This window comes from Haplochromis burtoni, unplaced genomic scaffold, assembly GCF_018398535.1.
Source record: "Haplochromis burtoni strain Fernald_Lab_line unplaced genomic scaffold, NCSU_Asbu1 Contig_212, whole genome shotgun sequence".
NCBI classification, from domain to species: domain Eukaryota; kingdom Metazoa; phylum Chordata; class Actinopteri; order Cichliformes; family Cichlidae; genus Haplochromis; species Haplochromis burtoni.
The window spans coordinates 570,897-597,269 of NW_024582573.1; the positions used below are offsets into that span (position 1 = coordinate 570,897).

General features: G+C 41.1%; 1 protein-coding gene and 1 long non-coding RNA gene across 2 annotated transcripts; one reads left to right on the top strand and one right to left on the bottom strand.

Annotated features, from left to right (window-relative positions):
- Positions 1-8,529: 8,529 nt before the first annotated feature.
- On the top strand, positions 8,530-12,376 carry LOC102310791. Its single transcript, XR_316699.3, has 2 exons — positions 8,530-9,107; positions 10,587-12,376. It is a non-coding gene; the product is annotated as an uncharacterized LOC102310791 (long non-coding RNA).
- A 142-nt stretch (positions 12,377-12,518) lies between these two features.
- On the bottom strand, positions 12,519-25,252 carry utp6 (UTP6 small subunit processome component). Its single transcript, XM_005936432.3, has 19 exons — positions 24,986-25,252; positions 22,849-22,933; positions 22,712-22,753; positions 22,511-22,603; positions 22,147-22,194; positions 21,990-22,053; positions 21,706-21,824; positions 21,503-21,580; positions 21,327-21,408; positions 20,253-20,334; positions 19,961-20,139; positions 18,437-18,516; positions 18,248-18,325; positions 17,278-17,457; positions 15,325-15,405; positions 14,837-14,946; positions 14,606-14,672; positions 14,373-14,445; positions 12,519-12,874 (listed from the first exon to the last, which is right to left on the bottom strand). Exons 1-19 carry the CDS (start codon positions 25,075-25,077, stop codon positions 12,720-12,722), a joined length of 1,788 nt encoding a protein of 595 aa, XP_005936494.1. The 5' UTR covers positions 25,078-25,252; the 3' UTR covers positions 12,519-12,719.
- Between the last annotated feature and the right edge of the window lie 1,121 nt (positions 25,253-26,373).

Genomic DNA, 26,373 nt, shown 5'->3' on the forward strand with positions numbered 1-26,373 from the left:
AGTAAAAGTCAGCTTGAATCCTTCTTTGCACTGTTAATGATTGAGTGTGGGGTGTGAACATTTTTTGCCTTCTGAAATGGGGCGTGCCAGAAAAAGTTTCGGAACATCTGGCTTAAAGAACGGGGAAGTGCACTAAAATGGCTTATTTCAGTCAGAGTGACGGAGAGGCTCCACAGAGGCCCAGTATAACATAAATAAGGATTATTTTGAACTGTGAATCTTGCAAAGCTACTCTAGCAGACTCCCACATAGAAAAATGTACTTAGAAATGAGTAAAGGTCCCCTTCTAGGTGGTTTTCTAACAAAGTGCTGAACAGTTCCTCTAAGAAAAGAACATTTTTATGTTTATTAGAGGAAAATGCTTAGCATAGATGACATTAATTATGTGTACACTGTTCCTGTACTGTACTGTACTTCAGTGAAGTTCAAGAATAAAAAATTTAAAGCTGGAAAAGACCATAATAGGTCTGCTTTACTCTTTCAAGTAAGAAATGACCGTGAGAGATATGTGATAGATGATTATATTAATCTCTGTGTAGTCCAACCATAGCCAGTGTCACAAGCTCTGGCTACGGCAGTGCTGCAGGCATCTACAAAGAGAAGGCCTGCTCCAGTTTTTTCTCCCTGTCTCCCTTTTGTCTGCAGTGTTTGCTCTGGATTTGAGTGGTTCTTCTGGCGTTGGAGTGCTGTCGGCCCACGCCCTATAATGCCAACCTCTGTTAGAGAAAGATCTGGGTCTGTGCCACCACCGGTAAGATGAGGCCTATGCTAGTGTTATGGGCGTGCCAATTTCACCTGTTGAGTCATGCCACTATCGTATATTCATCGCCAGCCTATTTGCTGCGTGTGCAAAAATTAATTGCTCGTAGTTTTTGCACACCAAACGGTTTGGTGTGGCAGGTGCAGGCATCACATATGCATGTATAAAACAGATGTGGGTGCATTTGCTCACAGTCATTCAGACTTTCTGCTGACTCCCTCCCCCCTCCGTCATGGAGTCGTCTGTTAACACCCAGTTCACCAACACTCATATCCGAGGACTTAAGCTGTTGAATCGCAGGCAGATGAAGAGAAGCCACGGTGCATGTTGCGCCGCTACCCCTGTTACCTATATTTATTCTCTGTCTCGTCATCACTCTGCACAACTCTGTCGTCCACAGGCTTGCTGTTGTGGCACATTTATCTCTGTAAAGATGGGTTCACATAACCATGAAAGAGCTATTTTTTTGTAAGCCGAGCTGGACAGAAAGAAAAGAAGCAACGAGACTTAAAACGTCTCCCTCTGTTCACTGTGCACTACCGATACATATTCATAAAGCAGTTCTTCTCCTTTTGTAAAGTTTCTTTGATAAAATATTTTGACAGTGTTGCCTAATTTGGAGCAAGAGCAGAGGCCTGCACTGACTTGCTGTAATCTAAAACCCAAATACAAGCCGATAGTTACTGAAGTAAATCTTCCGTTTCAAAATACCTCAATATTTAACATCGATCATACTTCTCATTCTAGACTTTACCCCTGAATCTGTCTGGTCTCCGACAATGTTTCTAAGAGCTACTGTAGCTACTCCGACGTGTCAGGTCAAACGCAAGCTCTGTAAGCGGACGTGTTCTCGGATACCCAGAACGACCTTTAAGAGTACAAAACGTGGTTATCAGAAGGGTCATTATGGCCACTGCTGAAATTCAAATGCCTTTGGTCGATAATGATGCAGTATTTCCAACATACGCTCGTCAGTCACTCGAGAGCTGAGACATTTGGGGGAAATTTGTGTGACTCAACGCAACTGGAGTAGGTTCAGCTTTGGTAAATAATTCATTTATCATAATTTGTGCCTTATGACGTGTCAAATTACACCAAAGTGGAACGGACCTGGCTTTGATGACAGAATCTAAAAAGCTCATCCCTTGTGAATTTGACCTCAGGCTCACCCGGATTCCCCCCCACCTTCCCTCTGTTCTCGGCTGGTAAAAGAAACGCTGCCTGGTGTTGAGCTGGTGCTTCAGGGACTGATGGCGGCTGAGCAGCAGCCATGAGGGAAGCACACTGTCAGTCCTGTGATAGCCGTATGAGATTCCACATGCTCTGATGAGTAATTCCTCCCTCCCCTCTCCATCACCATGTGGTTCGTGGCCCTGAGTCATCGTCCACACTTTCCCTCACTCCCTATCCTCTTGTCTGTCTCTCTCTCTCGACGTGAAGAGGTCTCTTCCTTCAGCGACCGTCCCACAGGGAAACTCAACAGAATAGCCTCCCTCAGATGACTCACTCGCCAACATCGAGAGCTCCACACCATCCGCTCTCCAGCCATGACAGCCCACCACACCACACCCAGGCCTGGATCCCATGTCCTCCACGGCCCGCTTGCCTCTATCAGTGCGTGTCTTCTTGCCTGTCCTTTTCTGTTTTTCTGTCTGCCTGGTAGCCATTTTCTGTGTCTCTCTGCATAGCTGCTGTCTTGTCAAGATGCTTCATTGTTTACCTGTCTTTACACTCCCATCTGTCTGCCTGTATTTCTACCAGCCTGTACTGTACATCGTCATATTCTGAAATTGTTTTTGATATGGCTTCATGCTTGTCAGCTTGACGTATTTGTCAGACTACCTGCCTGCCTGCCGCTCAGTCTCTATATCTCAGTATGTCCCCTGATACTCCAATGCAATGTCAAAACACAGAAGGACACCCAGCGTCGACTTCCCGTCTGCATATTAAACTATAAAGACTGGCACGACTGTAATGGTAATATTATTCAAGTCTGCTGAAGAGAAGCGTTGGATTTGTTAGTAAATAGATGCTTTTGATTTTGCTTGTGCAGTTCTCAGACAGTTGTGCATCCACAGACATGCAGTGAAACTTTTGACAAAGGTTACTGCACAACTGCAGATGGTATCCTTGATTTCACGTGTTCTGCACTTCAAAACATATTGTGATTTCTATGGCTGTTTGAACCGAGGTGAAAAATCTCTGAATGTGACCCGTTCGCATGCACTTAATTGCGCCTTGGCCCTGCAGTGTGACAAGTTGCTCACGGGAAGCTGTTCAAAGATCCTCTACATGCTGCAACAGGAGATTTGTTGACCATTGCAAGAGCAATAAGGATTTTTAGGGGCATTATGACTGGGTTAATAAAACACAGCTGCCCCTAAAAGTCCCTCACTTTTCTTGCTGCCTTTTCTTTCTCTCTCCCTCCCTCCCTATCTTTGTGTCTCATTCCAAACTTTTGAGATCAAACTACTAGTACATTCGCTGGCTTTTTCAAATGCGATTTGGTGCATGACTCCGGTATCTGTTCAGCCCTGGCTAAAGAAATGAAACAACCTGAAGTGACCACCGTGTCTGGAGTTTGACCTTTTAAAGGGGCTGGGTCATATATTTCACGAAACTGAGCATGCTTTCCAGTATTTATGAATTGTATATTTATAATGGCAGAGTTTTATTGGGATTTGCAGTGACGTTTTTAAAAGGGAGTTGAATGAGTTCAGAGCAGAATTTCCGAGAAGGAGGCCTCCCTGTGTTCATTACAAGTTCAGCTTTCACAGAAAGCATAAACACAATCCGAGGCCGTCACCTTACACAGAGTTTTCTATATGATGCACACGATAACATACACACGCGCTGACTTATGTTCGGAGAGCAGTGAACCCAGTGACCCAGAGCAGAAAACAACCTGGGAATTGTAGGAAAAGTCTATTTAAAGTAAGTCTACAACCCTGCCAACAAATGGTGAGGAGAGAATATGAGACAGCCGTGGTGGAAAAAAAAAAAGAAAAAAAAAAAGATGTAAGCAACACTGTGCAGCAAGTGGTGAGATGAGTCCGATTGGACCTTTTAAACAATGTGAAATGCCACTGAGAGAGGCTTGGCAGGCGGCAGCAGCCAGCACTGTTTAATATCACAATTTTAATCAGCACACTTGGTGACTATCCCAGAGCTCTCCGTAGCCATGCTGCTTATTCAAACCAGGCTCGTTCCACCAAGCCTCCCTTACTAGGCCCTCGGCTCTCATACTCACACTGGCTTGTACTCTCCTGCAGCATATATGGAGAGCTCTTGGCTGGAGTGGTTTTATCTGTTTTCTGTGATGTGTCATTGCACTGTAGTGTGCTACGTTGGAGGGAATCTGTGATGATAGTTGAGCGCATCTCAGCGAATCTTAGGTGGACTAGACACATTTAATGTGTTCTCCCGATTGGATTTTAAATGTACTTTATAGCTATCTGATAAGAGCGTGAAATAATTCTATATGTAACGCTGCCAATTAGCATTAGGATGCCACAATGAATTTCATTAGAACGCCCAGAGGTTTGCAAGGTGTCAACTTTCCAGTAACTTCAGTCCACAGCTACTTATTATAGACGCAACGAGTAATGGCAGGCTTGTAAACACAAATGGCCTGCCACTGATCTGTTATACGCAGCCTACAAAACAACTCGGGTTCAAGTATTAAGAGTTTAATAAATAACAGTGACAAAAAAGATCAGCGTAACGACATCCCACCTACTGTGATGTCAGCAGAGTTTGCTCCATTTACAGGACACTTTTAAGTGTGTGTTAATAATCATGGAGGTCTTGTTTTTTTTAAAAAAAATAAATATCCCATTATTCAGCAAATGTCTTACCTACGTGTCGCTTGCAGCACAGAGATGCCACCACTGCCCTCGGCTCTATTAATTACATAAAGCATCTAGTGTCAGGATGCTAAATTCATTAGTGAGGTATGTACGGCATGCTAGGGTCAGGACAGATATAGAAACAGGCCTCCAAAACAACTTCTTCACCATTTGACACACTTGTTCGACATAATAGAGGAGGCCACTTTAAGATTTTTGACAGCTCTGCCTGTTTTATTGAGATGCGTTTATGTAGAGCTTGAGCTTCAAGTTTCAACAGTAAATTCTGACTTGAGTGCTCATCTGCATTTATTAGTGCTTTGACTGTTGCTATACACCTACTTTCTTTTCTTTTGAGGGGGGGGGGGTAAACAAAAACTAATTTGGCCCATTTTGGAAGAAAAAACGATGGGAAATGTAATTTGTTTTCAAAATAATTACTCACGAATTGTACAGCTACATGAGAACAGTGGGGGGGATATCAGAGGGTTTCTTGTCTTGTTTTTTACTCCAAATTATTCATTGTATAAATCGGAAACAACGTCTGCTCTCGGTTTCTGGGTACACTTGACACGCACTCTTCTTTTCCGGGGCTGTATGTAAAAAGTTTAAGCTTGACTAGTCAAACACCTTTTCGCCAATAATTAAACAGTGACGTTCACTGTTTGATCTATAGATATATTCAAATCGTTATTTTCACATAACATGACATGGTTTTTTTCTTTACTTTTTAAAATACATTCGTGTAATTTTCTTGTCCATAAACTTTTAAAATTTAACTAATGTTCGCGTAATTTTGCCTGGAGTTTATATGTGTAGGGATTTCATTAAATGACTTTATGGTCACGTTATGTTAGTGTATTTTTTTCCCTCAGTTTCGCCATAGCATTTGCACTAATTATTCTGGGTAACTTTAAGCTATGTATCTGCTTGCAACACAAAGGGTTTACCTCTGCTTTAAAATGCTGTCTGTTCCCTAAGGTTTTTTCTTTTCTTTAATAATAGATACATAGTCGAGGTGTATTGTCTATGACTTGGGGGTCACATGAGCCAGAAACTGGGACTTTGTAGGCCAGTTGAATGAAATGAGGACTCACCTTGCCCGCAAAGACCCAGCCTCTGACACACTATCATCAGTCCCGTCGCCGGGGACTGCATGAGGAGGAAACTCCAGAGGTTTACATACTGAAATATCTCTCGACTGCGCGATTTCACTTTCAGAGCAAATAAGAGAAGATTTAATCTGCGCCTGTTCATACATACCCTCTAATCTGCTGCCTGTCGGTGTTCGAAGAAGTAGGCGACACCGTCGGATTGTAGTTACCTGTGTACCGGGCAGGTGTTCGCATCCCATAGCCCATATGGAGACCTCTTCACGTAATACGCGCCGACTGTCTGGTGGGTTTGTCTGGCTGCCTGGAGGAGATCGCGTCTGCATGCGAAGTTGAACTTCACCGTCCATCCACCACCAGCACCACCGCCGCCCAAGTAATATGTGATCACTTGGTGTTGCACGCATCCCAAATTGAGCAAGATTATCCTTTTGGGGGGGTGGGGGCCGGGAACTGTCTTATGGAATAAGTCGGACAGTCCCCCTGGTCCATCTTTTTTCCTGTCTGTCCAAAGAGAAAAAACATGCAGACGCAACAGTGTCGAGCCTTGTGCCAGTCTCCCACCTCCCGCCCTCCCTCCCTTCCTTCAAGAAAAAAAAAGAGAGAGAGAGGGAGAGACAGCTTTTGCGTTTCCCAACGAGAGATCCCCCCGTGCGCACCCAGCCACTCACCCAATATCCATTCTGGAATGGGGGGCGGGAGAAAAAGGCACCCTGCTTGCGCCGCTGCTGCTGCCGCCGTGCTGCAGCTTTTCTAGAGCAGGATATTCCCAAACAGCTGGAAAGAGCTGATATATGGTGCTGCGCCCTCGTGTTGGGCCCTCCCCAAAATGGACCGGTACTAAGTGCTAACCTGGTTATTTTCAGCGCGTCACTGGCTCGTTTCCAATTATAGGTTTCCGACAGCGGCACAGCAAAGTGACCCCGTAGTCTTTACTACACTGCCCGAGGACCTGAAAACGATCGAGCACCACATACAGAGTAAAAACCCGAGCATGTGCGTTTGCTTCTGAACTGCACACATTCCTGCGGTGCGTTGGCTTGCCCGTCCACATGCGCCACAGAGGCCCCCGCGCTCAGCTGCGGTGTCCGGCGGCTCCGCGGCGGCTCGTCTGCGCCTCTCTCAAGGTGTTCCCCTTTTACCGATGCTGTGCGGGAGGCTATATACATCCCAGGTTCATCACACCTCTCCCGTTACCTCCCCGACCGGCAACGCGTTAGTGTGCCGCGACACCTGCTGGCTGCAGCGCGACGTGACACTTCATCGTTCTGTGTATGTTTCAAATGTAACCTGTATTGTTTCAAGCAGATCACCGATCACGTGTCGCTCCACAGCAGGTGGTAATTACGGCGTGACAGCTGGATTCAGTCCGTGGCTCCGTTAAGTATTTTCAGTGAGATCATGACGGGTGTGTGTTTAGTTATAGTGCTCCGTGGGCCATTATTCCAGCCTCTCTGACTTCATTTACTCACTCTGGTCAAATATCTGTTGGTATTCTCTTCAGTTCATCTCATGTTCTTTGCGTCTTTTGCTTCTGTTTGTTCTTTCGTTTTCAGCTCTTTTGCAGTTAGTTATATTCGTTTATTTCGTAATATTTTTACTATATTGTTTGATTATTCTCTCAGCAACATTTCATTCTCCTTTGATCTTTTACATTTTGTTCTACATTACTTACACACAATAGTCTATATTACATATCACATCTATTTGACGTGTGATAGGCCTACTATATTCTATATCTCTGACATCTATTATATTTTCAATAAATTGTATATAAATATTGTATTTTCTATTACATTCAAGTTTTTTGCATAATGTGAAGGAGTACTGTCTTCATTTTGTTTTGATGACAGTAAAGAATACTGAATCTAGTTTCTGAGGTTCAGAGGTTAAGGTTTGGTATTATCATCGGTGCCTGATCAGAATACATGAACACTAAAACATTGTTTATTTTTAGTTGAAATATGGTTTCATTAGTGCCATGGATTGCATGAGAAGTGGACAGGACGTGAGGAAAAGAGTTAATAAGATGTTGGAGCAGCTCGGTGAGGGTCAAGAGGTCACTGGACAACCAGCTCTCCATCACAGACAAACTACCTCCCCCTCTCCTACTGCACAATACGGACGTAGCGGGACACACTTCTCCCTCAAACTTCTTCAATCCCACTACCATAATGAATGTTCTGGGAAGTCATTCCTACCCTTCCCTTTTAAACTTTACAGCAGCTCTCCTTTTTGTGGTGACAGGTGATCACACCTGTCCACACACATATACCTCTATATCAAACCTCCTTCCTGTTGTTTGTCAGACTTATAGTGTGCATGGTAATGCCATTTGCACTGCTCTTTGCTGGAATTGTCTCTTGCACATTTTCAGTGTTATTTTTTTTATTTAATCCCACTTATACTGAAAATCCTATTCTCTCAATGTTGCATAAAAAACTGCACTCCCTTGCATCATAAGGCCTTTGACGTGTGGCTGTGGTACTTTCAATAATAGTGGTTTTATTGTTAATTTCACTGTTATCATTATTATTATTTATGGTGCTGCTACTGCTGCTGCTGTAACACACCGAATTTCCTTGTGGAAGTATCCGTCTTTCTTTCCGTTACTACTGATGGCTCCAGATTTTTGGTGAGATGTGTATTAGAGGAAACGGTAATTAAAGGGCAGGAAGTGGGATCAAACAGGCTGCAGCCCTGATGGAGGACTTCCCTGTAAGTACAGCTGCAGCTGTTCTCATGCTGGCTTTGTACATCTGATTTGTCCTTTTTGCCCCTGTGTCGTTTTTAATGATGAGTTTGAATCTTGTGTGAAATGTTTGTGCGTGATTGTAGTCTCTGTTCTGATCATTTATTCAGTTCTGTTGAGTTCTACTCGGTCCTGAGCTCATGCTCCACTTTTAGTCTTGCTGCTGACGCTCCTGTGTGACGCCCTCACAAGGCATCAGTCAGCTGCTTCACCTCACATCAAAAGCCCATAGTAATAACACCGGAAATTGGAGGATTTCTTATCAAAATAAACGTATGACCTGACGCTCGGTACTAAAGAAGCTATTATTAATAAGAAAATCAATGATAACTTTAACCCGGTGTATTCAGGTGTTAGAGCCTTTCTCCAATAAATATATCTGTTGCCGTGGCCTCATTCCCTCATTGAGTTTTGCTATTATCGATTTAAATAGATAACTATTTAATTTTAAAGGTTCGGTCCGGAAGCGATGCCTCCGATCGAGGTGGACTTCTCGCCAACCAGCAATGACCGATTTGGTTCCTGACAAGAACACGCAGGTTTGCCACATAAACAAGATAATTCATTACTCCAGAAACAGCAGGACGGATGTTCATCATCGGCCTCATCATCGCTGTAGCATCTGACACTTGTCGGTGAGTTTTGGCTCCGTTTCGGAAACGTCTTCGTCGCGTTAGTGTTACAGCCTGAGCGGTTTGTGCGCAACACAACAACACGTCCCCCCTCAAACTGTGGATTAGGCGTGAGGTTTGCGAGGTTACTGATCCCACAAGGCCAAACGCTGTCATGCTCGTAATGCCAAGAATCCAGTGGGTGCGTGACGTCATCGCGCGTTGGAGTGAGGTTCGCGTTGTTTTCAGTAAAAAGTGCGAAAAAGATACGAAAGTTTAAAAAGGAATATATCAGTAGTTGATCCTTTTTGTGTCAAGATTTAAAAACTGGGTTAGTTTCATCCGTTAAAAAAGTCGTTATCTGGTTATTTCATTAGCAAAATAAAAAAAAATATAATTTAAAGTCATCGCTTTTGTTTCAGTGAAATAAAAATCACGCAGTAAATGTTTAATTTTTAGCTGTGTGTTGGTAGAGTAAATTATGAAAGTTTGTACTTGAGCACAGGGGGTATTTATCTATCAGCATAAAACATGTTGATGGTTCCGACTTAATCCTTAAATTTTGGAGTTTTGTTTTATTTTTGTTTTTATTTATTTATTTATTTATTTTTCCAATTTCATTTTAGACTTCATGTTGGGCATATTTTTTTTGTGATTTTCTTCCTTTTTGGAGGTAGTAGAGGCAACCCAAACACACGCGATATCAGTGGAAAGCAAGGATGTCCAGGATGGAGTAAGATATCTCAAATAAGTCAAAAGATAGAGACCAAGACGAAATGTCCATTACAGAGGACATAAATGAATAGGCTGGTTCTCAGGAGAATATATTAAAGTTCTCTGTTGGATACAATAGAATGCAATAATATCGAAAAACAAATTATCATTAATATTATACAATTATGTTTATTCTGAAGTTAAAAAGCAAATTGTCTTTATCATTATTAAATTAATAAAAAAAATACAGTAATTGCATGATAATTATTAACGTACCTCAATCGCTTAAACAGAAGAGTTTCACTTGCAGACAGCTATCCATCCATCCTTGTCTTATCCAAGTGGATGTGCATGTCTTCCCACTCCTTTTCAGATACACAAACTAAATCTGAAGGTGTTCTGAATAAATTAAACAAAACAAAATTCAGGGTCTTGGTGTGGCTGGAGCTCACTCCACAGGTAGGGTGGACAGGTAACCTGTGTGTTGCAGGCTAAAACATAGACTAGCATTTACACCTTTCTTTCACCTTTATGTCTGTGGACTGTGGGAGGAAGTCCAAGTAGCCAGAAAGATCCCACACAGGCACGTGGAGAAAATGCAAACTCCACACAGAAACCCTCAGATTTTTCAGTAGTTTGGTTTATTTAAAACCTGATTTGTATGATATTTTCTGTTCGTGGCTGTAGAGCTTTAACTGTATTTGCCGTTTCACAGGCAGTCATTATGCCCACACATTGCCATCTCCTCGCTGCACCATGTGTCACCCTCTTCTCTTGCTCTCTCTTTAGTGCAGCAGGGGCCAATAAGCAGCGGATGCGGTGGGCGTCCAGCTGCAGGCGGCCCTCTCAATGGTTTCTCCCACCATGAAGGCGCTGGTGGATGCCGTATGGGCGGTGTGGAGCATCGGGGTCTCCATCTATGACTACATCCACACCAGTGCGATGGAGGAGCGCATCCACGCCTTGGAGAACGTCATCACCATCCACCAGTTTGTGATTGGGCTGTTGTCTGCTGGCGTGTTGGTACTCTTCACCTACATCTTCTTTAAAAAGCTCTGAAGATGTGTGATGTGGAGGGCTGGGGTTGGCATGTGGGAGGTGATGTAACCAGAATTTTGGGTACATTAGAAATGCTCACAGGAGTCATGGTTCTCGGTTTTGGTGTTCATGGAAGGTACGTTAGTATAGTTTCAGGTTTTTCTTTGTGTTTTTTGGAGGGGGAACACATACAAGCATATATTGTATTTATTCCTAAAATAAGAAAAGTGGTAGAAATGTGGAAAACACTAAAGATCATCAAGATATTAAGTTCATTTTTAACTGTTTTAAAATGTGGTCCAACTTTTTTTCCTAAACATGTTTGGAGGTTAAAACGCGCTGAAGTACACACCTTCTAATAAGCGTCCAACTATTTTTAAAAGGCTACAATAGATTGAAGTTGAAATTCGTCTGCTGATATTCATAAAATGTTAACTTTTTTTTCTTTTAATAGCTAAAATACTGAAATTGTAACAGTTTCCACAAATTTAAGGGTTATAAATCCTTAAAGACCATCATGAGCTGATATGGCTCCCCTTGCACTCTATTGCAGATTTTGCAGACTGAAGCTGCAGAGTAAAATGTACCCCTCACTGCATTAATATTTCTCAGGTTAGCTTCCCCCCACCCCACCCAAATTTTAGAAACAGGAAACTCAAGTAGCTCAACTCCACTTACAGAGAAATTTGCAGCTCTGCTTGTTTTTGTAGTGGGATCATTAAACATACCACTTTCTGCCTTAATTAATATTTTCATTCAATGAAAATTCAGTTCAGGACAGAGATGATGTAGTTTTGTCTCAAAGATCTTCTACAGAGGACTGTCATTAATTTATCTCAAGCTCCCCCCAAAACTGCCACATGGACCTCATGTTAACAACCTGTAGGGTGTTAAGAGTAAACACCCGCACGCTCTCTGTATTTATCATTTTCAGTTAAACATGCTTTTGTCTAGTGATACAATTTGATACTGTAGGTCTACATGTGTATTTTCTACTAGATTTTAATGTGTAACATGATCTATTTATAAGCTTTTTCCATTAATATTGTTATACCTCATAACTTTCCTACATTGCTGTATAAACTGTAACAATTTAAAGTGTCCTTACACACTGTAAATATATTTTGATGTTGGCAGGTGTGGGTTTTTTCCCTTTTAGTTGGCCTTGAACTCAACATACATGTGCTATTCCCTCACAGAGTACTGCTGCTGCTGCTTCGTATTTATGGTTTGTGACCTTTAAAGGCAACATTTTGTACCATAAAAGGTGAGAATTAAGTGATACTTGATACTGACAGCAAACAATGTGTGATGTAAAGTATGCTTCAGAGGATAAAAGGATGTTTTTATCAAAATAACCGCTCCAATCTATAAGCGTTGGAACAGTGAGAGCTACCGTTACATGACTGCTTCGTTAAGAAAAAAGTGGTTGTGTAATTTTACTGCGTCAGACAGACCATAACCCGAGAAAACACACAAGAATGAAAGACTGTTTTAATATCATCTTCATAACAGCATTAAAATTTATCTTCTCAAAATGACAAACGTGTATTTAATGACTCTGGGCGTCATTACTGTGGGGTTAACAAACGCAGCACAGACCTTAAAACAAAAACGAACACCTGTTGTAAGAAAAAACAAGTCTGTGAAAATGAGAATTGTTCTTGTAACATGGCTGGAACCTTTAAAGAGGAACGAGCAGGTTTATTTTGAATGAACCGCAAACAACAGAAACTGCAAAGCTGGGAACGAAAGAAATTCAGCACGGGACCAGTCTTCAATTAGACTGGGAGGAAGAATCACTCAGAAACGTGCTTGTTCGTCAGCTGACAAACCTCCACAAGGTATTTGTTGTCTGAACTCACAGCCTTGTTTTTCTGCTACTTATAAGTGTCCAGTCTGAAGGAGTGCATGTTTGGAAATGAATCTTTCTACACTCTCTCCTTCCAGAAACTTCATGGCTCTCCAGTGGATCTTTCCACAGTTCTCTGGCTGACCGAGGGGTCCGAGTTCCTCGCGGATGTACTGCAGCCACAGATCTTTAGAAAAACGAAACAGGAAACAGTTATGTTTAAAAACAAAACAAAACTAAAGGTTCTTAATCTAATTACCTCTATCCATACTTTTACACTACAAGGACAGAAGTATTGAGCCACATCTCTATAGAGCTTATAGCATTACAAGTGTGGTACTGTAACATGCCACTCACTGTCTTCCTCCCTGAGCCTGGCTGTGCCAGCGGTTTCTTCCTGTCACAAGGGAGTTTTTCCTCCCCACTGTTGCCAAGTGCTTGCTCAAAGGGGATCATTTGATTGTTGTGGTTTTCTACATAATTCTATTTATTTTTTCCTTTAAGATAAAGTGCATTGAGGTGATTGTTGTGAGTTGGGTCACCAAGTGCTGGGACACATAATGCACCGAGACCTTCATACCATGGGTTTCCATGGCTGAGCAGCTCCTGTAGGTGCAATATGGAGGTGGCTCGTCTAACTTTGTTCTTTAGCAATACAGATTCTCTTGAACGTGTTTTACTCTTGTCCTCTGACTCAGTCTGATTAACTAACTCTAACTGTTGATTAGCTGTTCAGTCCAAACCTGTATTTGATTTGTGCTCACATAACATACAAAGACACATCCTCTCGTTTTGGCGATCTCTTTTTTTAATCTCTTCCTCTAATTTGTAAATACTGTTCCTGCTGTTCAACCCCTCTGTTGGAATTGATATTTTTTATATTGTCATTTGTGCTTAGAAATATATAATCATTTGTACGCTGATAAAAATCATATCCTTATTAGGTCTGATAAGCTTCTGTGTGCGCGTGTGTACCATGAGTTGAGAGGAAGCAGCCTCGACGTCATCATTTCCATTATAGCTTTAGAAATCAGAATCGTTCTGTTTCTTATAAGTGCGAGACTTCACACCTTTAAATGTTCGTCTAAGACATGACCTGTTGCAAGTTCCTGTTCTTATCATTTAGCGAGACGCTTACTTCTGCCTTTCTGCATACCTCATACACAGTTTAAGTTCATTGAAAGGTCGTATGCCTATGTATGGTACAGCTGTAAACACACACACATGCACCTACACACACCCACACACACAGAATATAGACACTGATGTTGTTCAGATATGCCTGCTTAAGAATGTCACATGTATTTGTAATTGCACATTCATGAATGATTGCTTGCTGACAATAAAAAAAAGGGCTGTAGCGAAGGAATCAGTTGAAGTTGGCTAAGGACAGGTGAAGGCCTGGGCTGACTTCCCTCGCGAGCCACAAAGACAAAGAGCTCTGTCTTGACTTGTTTTGTCGTGCAGTTATTGTGTGTCTCGTGTTCCAGCGGGGTTTGTGCCTAGATAAACCCAACACCCTCCACCACCCCAGCATCCACCTGGGTCTGTTTGTATTAATGGGGAGCAATGAGCTCACAAACTTTAATATTCGTCTTAAAACTTGAGCTTGCTGGCTGAGCTGAAAGCATAAATAATACCAGCTTTCCGGTTCATTCCAGCTCCTTAACCTGATTTAAATTCACCTTCATTGGAGGTGCCGAACTCCTGCAGCACCCTCTCATAGTAGTCCCTCAGATAGTTCATCTTTGGATTTTCCTGAAAAAACAACATTGTAATCACATTAATTGTTTTCACTTATCAGCAACATCAAAGGTATCTTTCCAGTGTCAAACTATCAATGAAGTCAGTACAACATAAACATTATAGTTGGTGGCAGGCAGAAGAATGAGGATGTCACTGGGCTTCATATACGTACTTGTTCCTTCTCGATTTGAATCATTCTGGTGAAAAACTCCTTGGACAATGGGCGGTTTTCCTGTAAGCTACATAAGAAAAATGCAATTTAATTAAAAGGTATTAAAGATCCTGAACGTTTATTTTGCACCTGCAGGTCAGTGCTTTGAGACCCGTTAAACTTATATGTTCCTGCTTCATTCATCACCTAAATTAAAAACTACATGAGCAGACAGAGTTATCTGATTTTCACCTTGTAAAGGTCTTCCTCGCCTTCTTGTAGCCTCCAGTGGAGTAGGACCAATCGAGGTAGCACTCTTTCATCTCCATGGCAACAGCCGGGACTGCAGACAGCAGACCTCTCTGGGAACAAGCAAGAGAACAAACTGTCTGCAAGGCATATCCTCATTTCAGAGGCAAAAACACTATTAATCTTGCCTGCTTTAGCTTTTATTGTTTACTCTTTATCTCATCTCTAGCTTACTCAGCCTTTTCTGATCACAGTCTGCCTGCTGTACTTTATATTACAGTGCAGGATCATATTTTATCCTGTCATTAACTTCTTATGTTGCGCATTTCATTTCTAACAATTCAAAACTGTGTTTCCAGCGTAACTCTTATCGATAAAATATCGGTGTAAACAAATCCACAAAAAATGAAGCGGATAAATTGCTCTAAATGCTGCAGGCTATAGCAAGATCACACTGCAGCTGTTCAAACGGCTGGATTCGGGTGCACTACCTTGAGGATGGCTTCTGTCTCCTCGGCACTCTGGCTGGCCTTGCTCCACTCAAACTGCAGCTGCCACAGTGGTAGACTCTCCTGTCAAGACAAGACGCGGTTACATGAATGAGCTTCACCCACCTTAAAAAATGTGAATGTACCTTACATTAATATTACGCCTGTTCATTAATAAGCAACCATTAGGCGCACGCATTTTGTTCAGACACAAAACTTTCACGACTTAACACTGATGAATAACAACAACGTAAAACAGTCAATAAAAGAACTTCTGGATTATCGTGAGTTTGTATTAGAGGTGCCTCACTGTTAAAACACTTAAGCAGTGTTGACAGTCCAACCTGGGATATCTGTCATCAGACTGAGTGTTTCTATTAAACACTAATGTCAATTTTAAACTGGCACATCATTGCTAGCTTGTAAGAAACACAGCTACCAATTGGGTGGTCAGTTCTGATCTTTTCTAGTAAGTAGGATTGGTATCATTTAAAGTAAATATAGCAAGTGAGGGACACTATGCATCATCCGGTATGACACTACAGCTGATATTCACATTTGAGAAGCAGCAGGAACCAGAAAGGATTTGGCCTTCTCAGTCTCCAGTGAACGTGTCAGAGCATGCAAAGCTCAGATCAGAATTAGTTACCGGGTTTTGCCATTATATGCAGAGATTTTAAAAATGAATAATCACTCAGGCAGCATCTGTTCTCAGCCAGGAGGGAAGGATCAATATACCTTCTGGAATCGGCATGAGTACAGAATGACAGGATAAAGAACGTGCTTACATTTTCACCATTGATTTATCTGCACTTCTGTGCTTTTCAATGCGGAAACTTAACATTGTTGGATACACAGGCCTCCAACCCTGGAGGTGTGTGCCACTTCTCCACGCTCAAACAGGGTGTTTTGTTCAAAAGAAAAGACTTGCATAATAAGCAGCTGTACTAATCCTTCTTCTCAGGGCCGTGGACTTACGAAACCCCCACCACAACAATAATCAGCTATTCTATTCACTGCTACAAAGGCCCGCGGCTCAGTCGAGGCATGCGTATTCATAGTTGTACAGAACTGTGCAACTATGAGGGAGGTTCAACAGAAAAATTAAGAAGAACGTTCTGACTACTCTGAAATATAGGAGAGATTGTAAGATAAGGTTTAATTGACCACTGACCAGAAGAGTACATAAGAAATTCTAAACTCTAATTTATAAGGTCAAACTGAGCCGAGATGGAAATCGGGCTTCAAATTATTAATGGTCAGACTCGGGCTGCTGCGTGGCCTCCATAAATATTCTCCCTTTTTTTCCTGTCTGCACTGAACTGATTAACTGATATTAATTTCTATCTGCTCTCTTCTGTAGTTGGCACCTTCTTCTCTGTCCCCTCTTTCTTTGTACCCGTCTGCATGAGTTTCTAATTCTGGACCTGCTGTTCCTGGTCCGTATTTATTGGCCCCATCAACATGCAAAATGTCTTTTTAATATATACACATGCATGTCTACCGTTTCCCTTTATTCTCTCTGCACTTGACACTTGTGACAGATTCCTGCCCTAAACCATAACAGCCCCCAGCTTCATCATTGGGGTAGCTTTTACCTTTAAAAAAGGTAAATTGATACACAAATATCTGCACGATTAAATTTAGTTTTTCACCTGCCTTCATGTGCGCTCACATACAGGCAGATGAAGACAGTTGAGGAAATTAATATGACTGAACAGAGACTAATTAGGCCAAGGAGATGGCCCACTTATACAGCACTGCTGGTGGCTAGTGTGTGTATGTGTGTGAGTGAATCCATATGTCTCTTTTCTCCAAGGACAACAATTAAAGCGGTGCTGCCACTCAGTGTGCTGAACAGTGTTTATGTGATAGTGTAAGATGAGAAAATTACTGAACCCCATTATGTGATTTCAGAAAAGCAAACGTGGCTCTCCCGATCCAGTGTGTGTGTACCTTGGGATTAACGTGTTTGAGAGCGTCCTGGAAACACCGGCCTATGTCTCGGCTCCCTAGCTCCATCAGCGTCTGCAGGCTCAAACTCCACATGGTCACTGATTGGCTGTAGCGCTGCGTGGCTGTCATGGCAACGCTTGCTGCTCCCTCAGCATCTCCCGATGAGAGCAAGATTTGGAGCTGGTCACGTGGACAACATCAGGTTGGTTGATTCATACATCAGTAAAATGCAAGGTATCGTTTCCTTTTTGAATATAACCTGATGTTAAAGGAGTTTTTCGACTATCACCATTTTCAGTTTTTTTAAACAATTTCAGTCCCATTACCAGACAAACTGATAATCCTACACAGGAAACATAGCAATTGATTTAAAAAATACAGGCTTACAACCACCAGGATATCCATAAAGCCACCATGTGCTGGGTCTAAATGTGCACTCTGTTTACTTTGTTATTCATTATTGCTGGACAATGTGTGTTTGTCGCACCACCAAATAAATTAACAAACAAATACAGCTATTAAATAACAGTCACACAAACCCATAAATTACTCAGAGTGCTTGGTATTAGCCTCTAACCACTAGGCCAACAATTACCACATTTTTATTCTAATTGAGATTCTCATCATCATAGAACTGGTTTCATTTGCCTGAACGTCAGTGTGTTAGTAACTTCTGGCTGTCGGCCTCAGTTGTTTCTGCTTTTCCAATAACATGTTGCGTTTTCGGTGCAGTGCAATTACATTTTCATTCCGTGTTACCTCTGCTAGTGTATATCTGAAAGAAGAGATGACTTGCAAGGTTTTAAAGATTTTTGCTGTTCCTGTCAGACTTTGCCTGGCGCTGCTCTTACCCGGCCAAAACGAAACGTGGTTTGAGCGAAATGAGAGCCGACAGGTCATCATTCAAATAAAGAGAAGACAGGCTTACGGGCGCCTAAAATTCCATTCACACATTGAGGCTTTATCTCACCCAGTTCTTGTAGTAATTCTCCTTCAACAGCGAGCAGTCATGGGCACGCTGCAGCACTCCCAGCAGCCTCTCCTGCCTCTGTGATACAAACACTTGTTTTTACTCCAGAAAACACTGAAGCCATTGACATTTCTCAGCGTACCTGAGGAGGAAATAACTTCAGGCCAAACTTGAGGACTTTTCACTTACTTTTTCTTTCAGCTCTTGGACGTTGGTCTTCCTTTTCATCCTTTCCAACAAGAAAGCCACGTAGCAGGTCCACATTGGCTCTGGGAGGCAAAGCAGCGGTTTCTTATACTAACGGAAGCAGTGAATGAATACATGCAGGAACAAGGATAACATTTTACAACTTTCTGGGCTTCTTCTTGGAGGTTTTGACCAAAATAAAATTCTTCCATTAAAGCTTTTAACCCACTGCCAGCATGTGCAAATTAAATAAAAGAACAAGAAGAGAACAAGAAGAGATCATTCTTGTTTTGGTAATATGGGTGCATTGACACATAAAAAAGCTACACACACGCTCAGCTGCACATTAAAGAAAATACCTAATCAGCCAATCATATGGCAGCAATTCAATGCATGTAGGCACGCAGACATGGTCAGGAGGGCCTGCTGAAGTTCAAACTGCACATAAGAATGAGGAAGGTGATTTAAGTGATCTCTAGGATTTACAGAGAAAGGCCAGAAAAAGAGAAAATATCCAGTAAGCGTCACGTCTCTGGGCAAAAATGTCTTTCTGACATCAGAGGAGACTACACCAGACTTCTTTAAGCTGACAGGAAGGCAACAGTAAGTCATTACAGACGTGGGATGCAGAAGAGCATCTCTGATGCACAGATGACACTCCCATCAACTAAGAACAGGGAGCTGAGGCTACAGTTCACACAGGCTCGCTATAATTGGACAACAGAAGACTGGAAAAATCTTGAGTCACAATTTCTGTTGTGACATTTGGATGGCAGCGTGAGGATTTCACATAAACAACATGAAAGCATGGATCCACAAACACTTATGGCTGCTGGCATAATGGTGTGGGAGATGTTTTCTAGGCACACTTTGGCCCCTTGAATACCAACAGAGCATTGTTTAAATGCCACAGCCCACCCGTATGTATTGTTGCTGACCACCCTTTATGACCACAGTGTATCTATCTTCTGATGGCTGCTTCCAGCAAGACAAGGCACGTGACACAAAGCTTAAATCATCTCAAACTGGTTTCTTGAACATGACGATTGTATTTTATATTTGTATTTTATTGTACAGCACTTTGGTCAGCCTTGGTTGTTTTTAAATGTGCTTTATAAATAAACTTGACTTGACTTGACGAGTTCGCTGTACTCAAACGGCCTCCGCAGTCACCGCAGCTTTGGGATGTGGGGTTGAACACGAGATTAACTTCATGGACGTGCAGCCAACAAATCTGCAGCAGCTGTGTGATGCTATCAAGTCAACATGAACTAAATCTCAGAAGAAATTTTCCAGCACCTTGTTGAATCGGTGCCATGAAAAATGAAGGAGGTTTGAGCGTAAAAGGGGTAAGATGTACCTAACAAAGTGGCGTCTTTCTCGTACTTCTTAATTTACCCACCAACTTCATTTGCAGATGAAGATTGTTACAATTAATAATTAATCACCAAAGTCTAAATCATGTCTCAACAATTCATTTTAAAATTGAAATATATATGTTCTCTCTGTGTATCAGGAAGCTCCTACCAGTGTTTAGACTCTTGACGCCCTCCTCATAGACCTGGCAGCAGCGCTCCTCTCTGCGGTTTATATCTGAGGCCCTGCCTTTGGCAGTCTGGAGCTCCTCTCCTGCTCCTGGGGCCTCCAGCTCCCTCTTAGCCATGAAATCCCACGTGGAGCTGTCATCTGTGTAGTTAGTCTGTAAGCTGGAAACAAGAGGTGAGATGAGGTTACTGCTTAAAGGTAACACTATGGAAGTTGAGGAATTCAGAGTTCATGTAAAAGAGAGTTAAATGAAAGCCTTTTGGAAGTAAATTACTCTTGCAGGATGGAGTCCTGGAGGTCTTTGGTGAAGTCAAAAATAGCCGCTATGTTCAGAAGTGAGATGACAAACTCTGCTTCTGTAGGATGAAAAGATGCACAAGTAGAGACACACGCTAGGTTGTTTCCAAAGCCAATGGCTTGTTCTTACTCACCACCATAAATATTTTTAATAGACAGTTGTCACATTTAGCTAAACTAAGGTCCAATTTTAACCAGGTAGCAGGTCAGACATATAAATTCAATATTATGAGACAAAACCTCCTTCGCCGTAGTGGGAACGCCGTCCCAGAACAGTTTTAAGAATGTGACTGCGCCAGAATACATGAAAGTGATCTGCCAAACAATGATCACATCCCAGAAAGCATTCAAGTTGTGCACTGGTGTGTCTGGACTTTTGTTTCGGAGTTATTATTAAAAATAAAAATCTTACACAGTTTTTCCATGAAAAGTCCTTCCACATATGGGAGTCTGTGATTTCAGCGTTTTTTAATAGGTATCCTGTGCTCAGGGTTGATTTCAATTGCCAATTCTTATCCCCATTTAGTCTTTACATATCCCACTGCTAAAGGAATTCACTTTAATGACAATATAGGTGGTCTTGAACTGAAATAAAAACTAAATAAATAACAGTTTGCAGAAAGAGTTTAAATCTACGGCTCTACAAACTATGTGCATTTTATTTAAACAATAAATGTGTTATTTTTAAAGCCCAGATTTACTAAACAGGCCTAAAGATCATGCAAGCACAATCCCTATATAGTGTACACAGGTGTGCTTAGTTTTACGGCGATTTATAAAAGCTGAGCTGTTTTCTTAACACACAACACAACTGCACTTTAGCATTAAGAGTTTGTTTTTTTAATATTCTCTCTTCTGTTACACCTGGAATTTTCTAACATCTGGGTCTTGAGGAGCAGTTAAGACCCTATGTGCGTTGGAGGCTACAGGAAAGAGTGCGACAGCATTATGCTGCTCTTAATATTCAAATGTATTTGCAGCATAAACACTTAAGTTATTTTATATTTTCTCATATTTGCACAGGCCTGTGAATAACCATTGACAAGCTTACCTTTGATTTTCCCTGTAGCATCTTTGTATACAACCTCAGCCAGTTTACCACTCAGGATCTCTGGAGAAAATTCATATTCACCCTGGAAGGTGTGAACAGTGGGTTTTAAATACAACGAGCAGCATATGCGCGTGCTTACTTCCTACTGTTTTGTGTTTGCTTTGTTTCACGCTCACCAGGTCCATCTGAGCCTGCTCCAGCTGAATCTTCTGCTTCCTCAGTTTCTCACAATGCAGCAGCTCCATACGGAAATACTAACACAGAGTGGTTGGAGGATTTTAGACGAGCATGTTTTAAATGAATAAACTGTTGCTTAAAGTTTTAAGTCTGGGTTACCTCAAATAACAATAAGAAAAAGAAGATATTTGGCATCTTTTACCTCCTGGTAGACTTTCTTATCATTTGGGTGGAATCGCAGCGCCCTCAGAAACAGGTGTCTGGCGCTCTCAGAAGAATTTCTATCCTCCAGCTCGCTCTTGGCAGCCATGATCCACAGAGCTAAAGCGGGGCGGAAACAGTGTTTATTAACAGCATTCGTCTTGGTCATCTCCAAGATTGCAATCACAGATTTCCTGCCTTGGTTTAATTTATTTTAACGCACATTTCCAGCCACTAAACATCGGCAAATTGCAGTGTGTTTGTAATGCCCCCTTTCTTCTGTACCTGGTTTGTCAGGATGGATGGCAAGCATGGCTGAGAACACCTTGCTGATTTGGCTCTTGGTGGCCTGATGAGTGAAAGGGATCATTATAAGAATGAGAAGACACGGTGTAGAGCAGACTTATCGGACTTGAAGGCAAGTGATGAGATCTTTACATACCCATTTCTTACAGAAAGCAACGTGTGAGAGCCATAGCTGCACATCATCCTGCAGGGGAAAGAAGACGTGTGACTCTTCACTCCTTTCGGCTTTCATTCCTTTTGTAAATTTAAACCCAATGTAAAAATCTACAATTTTAACTTTTTTTTTTTGCCATGTTTGTTAGCAAAAAGCATCATATTACTTTCCAGCAATGGCTCAGTTACACATTAGATAATATCATCCAAATTTAGAGGAAAAAATGTCTAAAAATGTTACAAATATTCGATACACATGGCTGAATTTAATAATCTGATGTTATAAATTAATTATTACAACCATACAGAATAATAATTACAAATTACAAATGCTCTATTTACACTACCTTCCACTTATTTGTTGCTCTTTTAAAGATGCTATTTATTCTGTGGATGATGGGGTACTCAATCTCCTCTCGCTTGAACTGGTAGTGTATGTGCTGAAAATGAAAAGGATAGTAGAGTCACTCTCAGGTGTGGTTTCCTGACAAATATAGTTTTTAATCACATGAGCTTAAAATAACAGATTCGGTATGTAGGATACTTACTGCTCTTCTCTTCTTGATCAGCTCTAAAACGTTGATTTCATACTATAAACAAAAGGAGAGTCTCTGAACATGATTCACGATCTTTACTTATTTATTGAAACTTAGAAGAAACATGATGTATCATCACAGCCCCCTACCTGAATGTATGCAATGAAGTCCTCCTTATTTACGATCAGCCTGTGAAGCTTGTACTCCAGGGCTGTTACTCTCTTGATTATTGATCTAAATGAAAAATAGAACAGAAGAATAATGTTGAATCAGTGAGAAGGACTTGCATAAACACACACGGGAATATTTTCACATGGAAATTTTAATACTGACCAACAGTTTTTGTATTAGGAGAAAAGAAAGCACAAAAGAAGAATGGGACATTTTGAAGTCAATTTTAGGAAATACAGCGTAAAATGCATTTTTTGTACACTGAATTTACACTCACGGGCAGTTTTTAGGTGCACCTTGCTAACACTGGACCCCTTTTGTCTTCAGAACTGCTTTACGTCTTTGGGGCATAGATTTAACAAGATGCTGGAGACAGTCCTCAGAGATTTTAGCCCGTACTGACATGATAGCATCACATAGTTGCTGCAGTTTGTCAGAGAACATCCATGACCCGTATATTTGGTGACCGTGGAGGCCATTTGAATACAGTAAACTCACTGTCATGTTCAAGAAACTGGTTTGGAAAGATCTGAACTTTGAGACACAGTATATATTATTCTTCTGGAAGTAGCCAAAACAATGGGTACACTATGGTCCCAAAGGAACGTACATGGTCAGCAGGCTGTAGCATTTAAACGATGCTCAGTTGGGGCTAAAGTGTAAGAAAATCAAGGTAAATTACCAGTTTCTGAAATACTTAGACCAGCTACCATGCTACGTCATTTATATCACCTTTGTTCCATATTCAGATGCTCAGTTTGAACTTCAGACCACACAGGAAATCAAATTATAGGACTGATCAACTGAATTTAAAGCAGAGCTTTCCATTAGGTCAGCTTTCTGCTCATTGGCTGCTCATTGCAAACAGGACGATTGAAAAGAAGGTGAAAGAGGGTACAGGGCTGGGTATTTGCTCTTTCTGACATCATAAAAATCCAACAGTAGAAAAACTGTATTTAAAGCAATCTGGAGCCTAGTTTTACGCTTAAAGAGATTATTTAAACATTAGCCTCATTATTAGTAAAGGGAATAACTGCTAGTAGATAAAAGTTTAACCCCCACAACAGCTGTGGCTCAGGAGGTAGAGCTGGTTGTCCAGCAGTCAGAAGATCCGTGGTTGGAGTCCTGGCTCCTTTAGTCTGCATGTATCCTTGGGCAAGACAGTGTGCCATACATGCATGGCAGAAAAAAAGCACTCAAGCGAACATGCGTGATTTTGTGAATGAAAGTTATACTAGAAAGTGCATTGATGCCTAACTAGAGTAGAAAAGTGGTATCAAGGTAGCATATTCTGTGACGCTGGACTTCCTGAGTTAATTTTCTTTCCTTTGCCTGGCTTCAAATCACCCTGGGAGTACTACAGAAGCACAACGCGTAGTCTGCACCAGATCTTTCATTCTCTATGCCATTCCTGTATCGAACTTCTTGCCTGACTACTACAGCTTCTGTAATAAATACACCCAGTAAAGAAAATAGAGCTGTGTCCAAGAGACTTCTGAAAAAGAGGTCAAGTGTTGGAAAGTGATGACTTGTTGGGGTGTTTAAGACAGAAGGAATTCTCCTGACAAGTGCTGATTTCTATTGTGATGTTACACAAATATGGTGATGTATCGATATTCCTATAATGTATTGATCATCACCAGTTACTTTGAGATTCACAACCCTAACACTGATTTTAATTAAGGATGTAAATGTGCAACTATCTGCAGAAGGGATCTTCAATATTTCCTCCTTAAATCTTCAGGACGATATCTTCCATGTATTTCTGCTAACTATAGATGTCAAAAAGTTAAGTTCAGCTGCCCAGATTAATAAAAGCACTTAACTATATTTGCTCTTTATTTGGGGGAATTTTTTTTTTCTAAATCATCCAAAATTTAATCAGTAGTAAAAACCGTTTTTTGTTGGGGTTTTTTTGGAGAACAAGAAGACGATCAATAGACTTTCTCAACTTTATCTCTCGCAGTTTCTCGGCCCTGTAATGTAAATAATTAAATATTTCACAGGTTCGAGGCCCTCTCTGAGAGTGCGTCCGAGAGTACGTGATGGGCTCACCCATCACCTCTTTTGCTATTTTCCTGGAAGACAGCGTGTAAAGGCTCGGTGCTGCCTTACTTGACTTCTTTCTTGGTGAACAGTCCCACTCTCTCCAGCTGCTCCAGCTCAGGGATTCTGTCCTCGATCCGCTGCTGAACGATCTCCGCCATCTCGTCGAAGCAGCCGTTAAACGCTCGTGTTCAGCTGCTGTTTGGTAAAACTTAATAATGGTATAACAACTGTACACAGAACACCACGAGAGGCCAACTCTATCCCCAATTACACATGTGTGGAAGTTGTGACTAGCGGAGCTTCCGGTTCCGTCTGCAAATAGGTCCGACAGGAAATCTGAGCTGGAGGAAACCTTTGTTAACTCAGAGTTTTAAACTCCCAAACTCCCTGTTTCACAACGTATTAAAGATGAAACGAAAGTTTACCTGTCCTTTTATATTCGAAAACGATTTGGTGTATGTTTTCTCACCTCAGATTAATTTTGATATACACCAGGGGAACATATACAGTGGGGAAAGCTTTTTTTCAGAACTTTATTTGAAATTGTAACGTGAACAGTCAGTCATCCCAGCTCAGTTTGTACAGTAAACATACAGGGCAAATAAGAGTAACAATAAGTATTACAAAGAAAATAAGAAGGGTAAATAAATAAATAAAAGGAAAAAAGAGGGATGTGACAGACTTCATAATAGCTTTGTACTTGAAAATTATATCTGTGACAGCTCATTTGTTGAAAATTTCTGAATGAATTTCAATCAATGATGAACCTCTTTTATTTGAAGTTAATTTAAGAGAGTTTAAGTAATATTCAATTTCAAGTAAAAAACAAATTAAATAATGGGGTTGAGTTTTAAAATTTACATTTATGTATGTGGAATTTCCCTAGTAAGATATAAAGATTGACAATGGTACATAATTTTTTTTCCTTTGGTTTCAAAATAACTGATAATGTCCTTCCCTTCAATTTTGACTCTGTATGTTGTTTTGCAAAATATAAATTTTCAAGTTCTCTCCACAATGTAGTACTATATGAACGAGGGGGGAAATGAGCTGGCACAAGCTCCCTCACATTAATTGCATCATAATAATGCAACATATCAAGCTACCCTCCAATATATATAATAAAATAATCAAAAGCTGGACCATTGATGTGTATATATGTACGCACATCAATGCATCAGTAATTATGATCCAATGTACATAGTACATATGTACATAGTATTGCATATAATTCTAAAAACTGCTTACTTTAGGTACTTTAAATATAGTTAAAGAATGCACTATTTACTACTCTACATTACTTGGGTAGGATAATTTATACATTTTACTTAATGAAAAGTCTACATTCTTTCTTTTTGTTGCAAAAGGTTTATCCAACAAAAAAATATATATTAAAAATCTTGTGGAGCCCCATTTTATGAAAAGACAGGTGGAAGAGCTGAAGATGTTCAGAA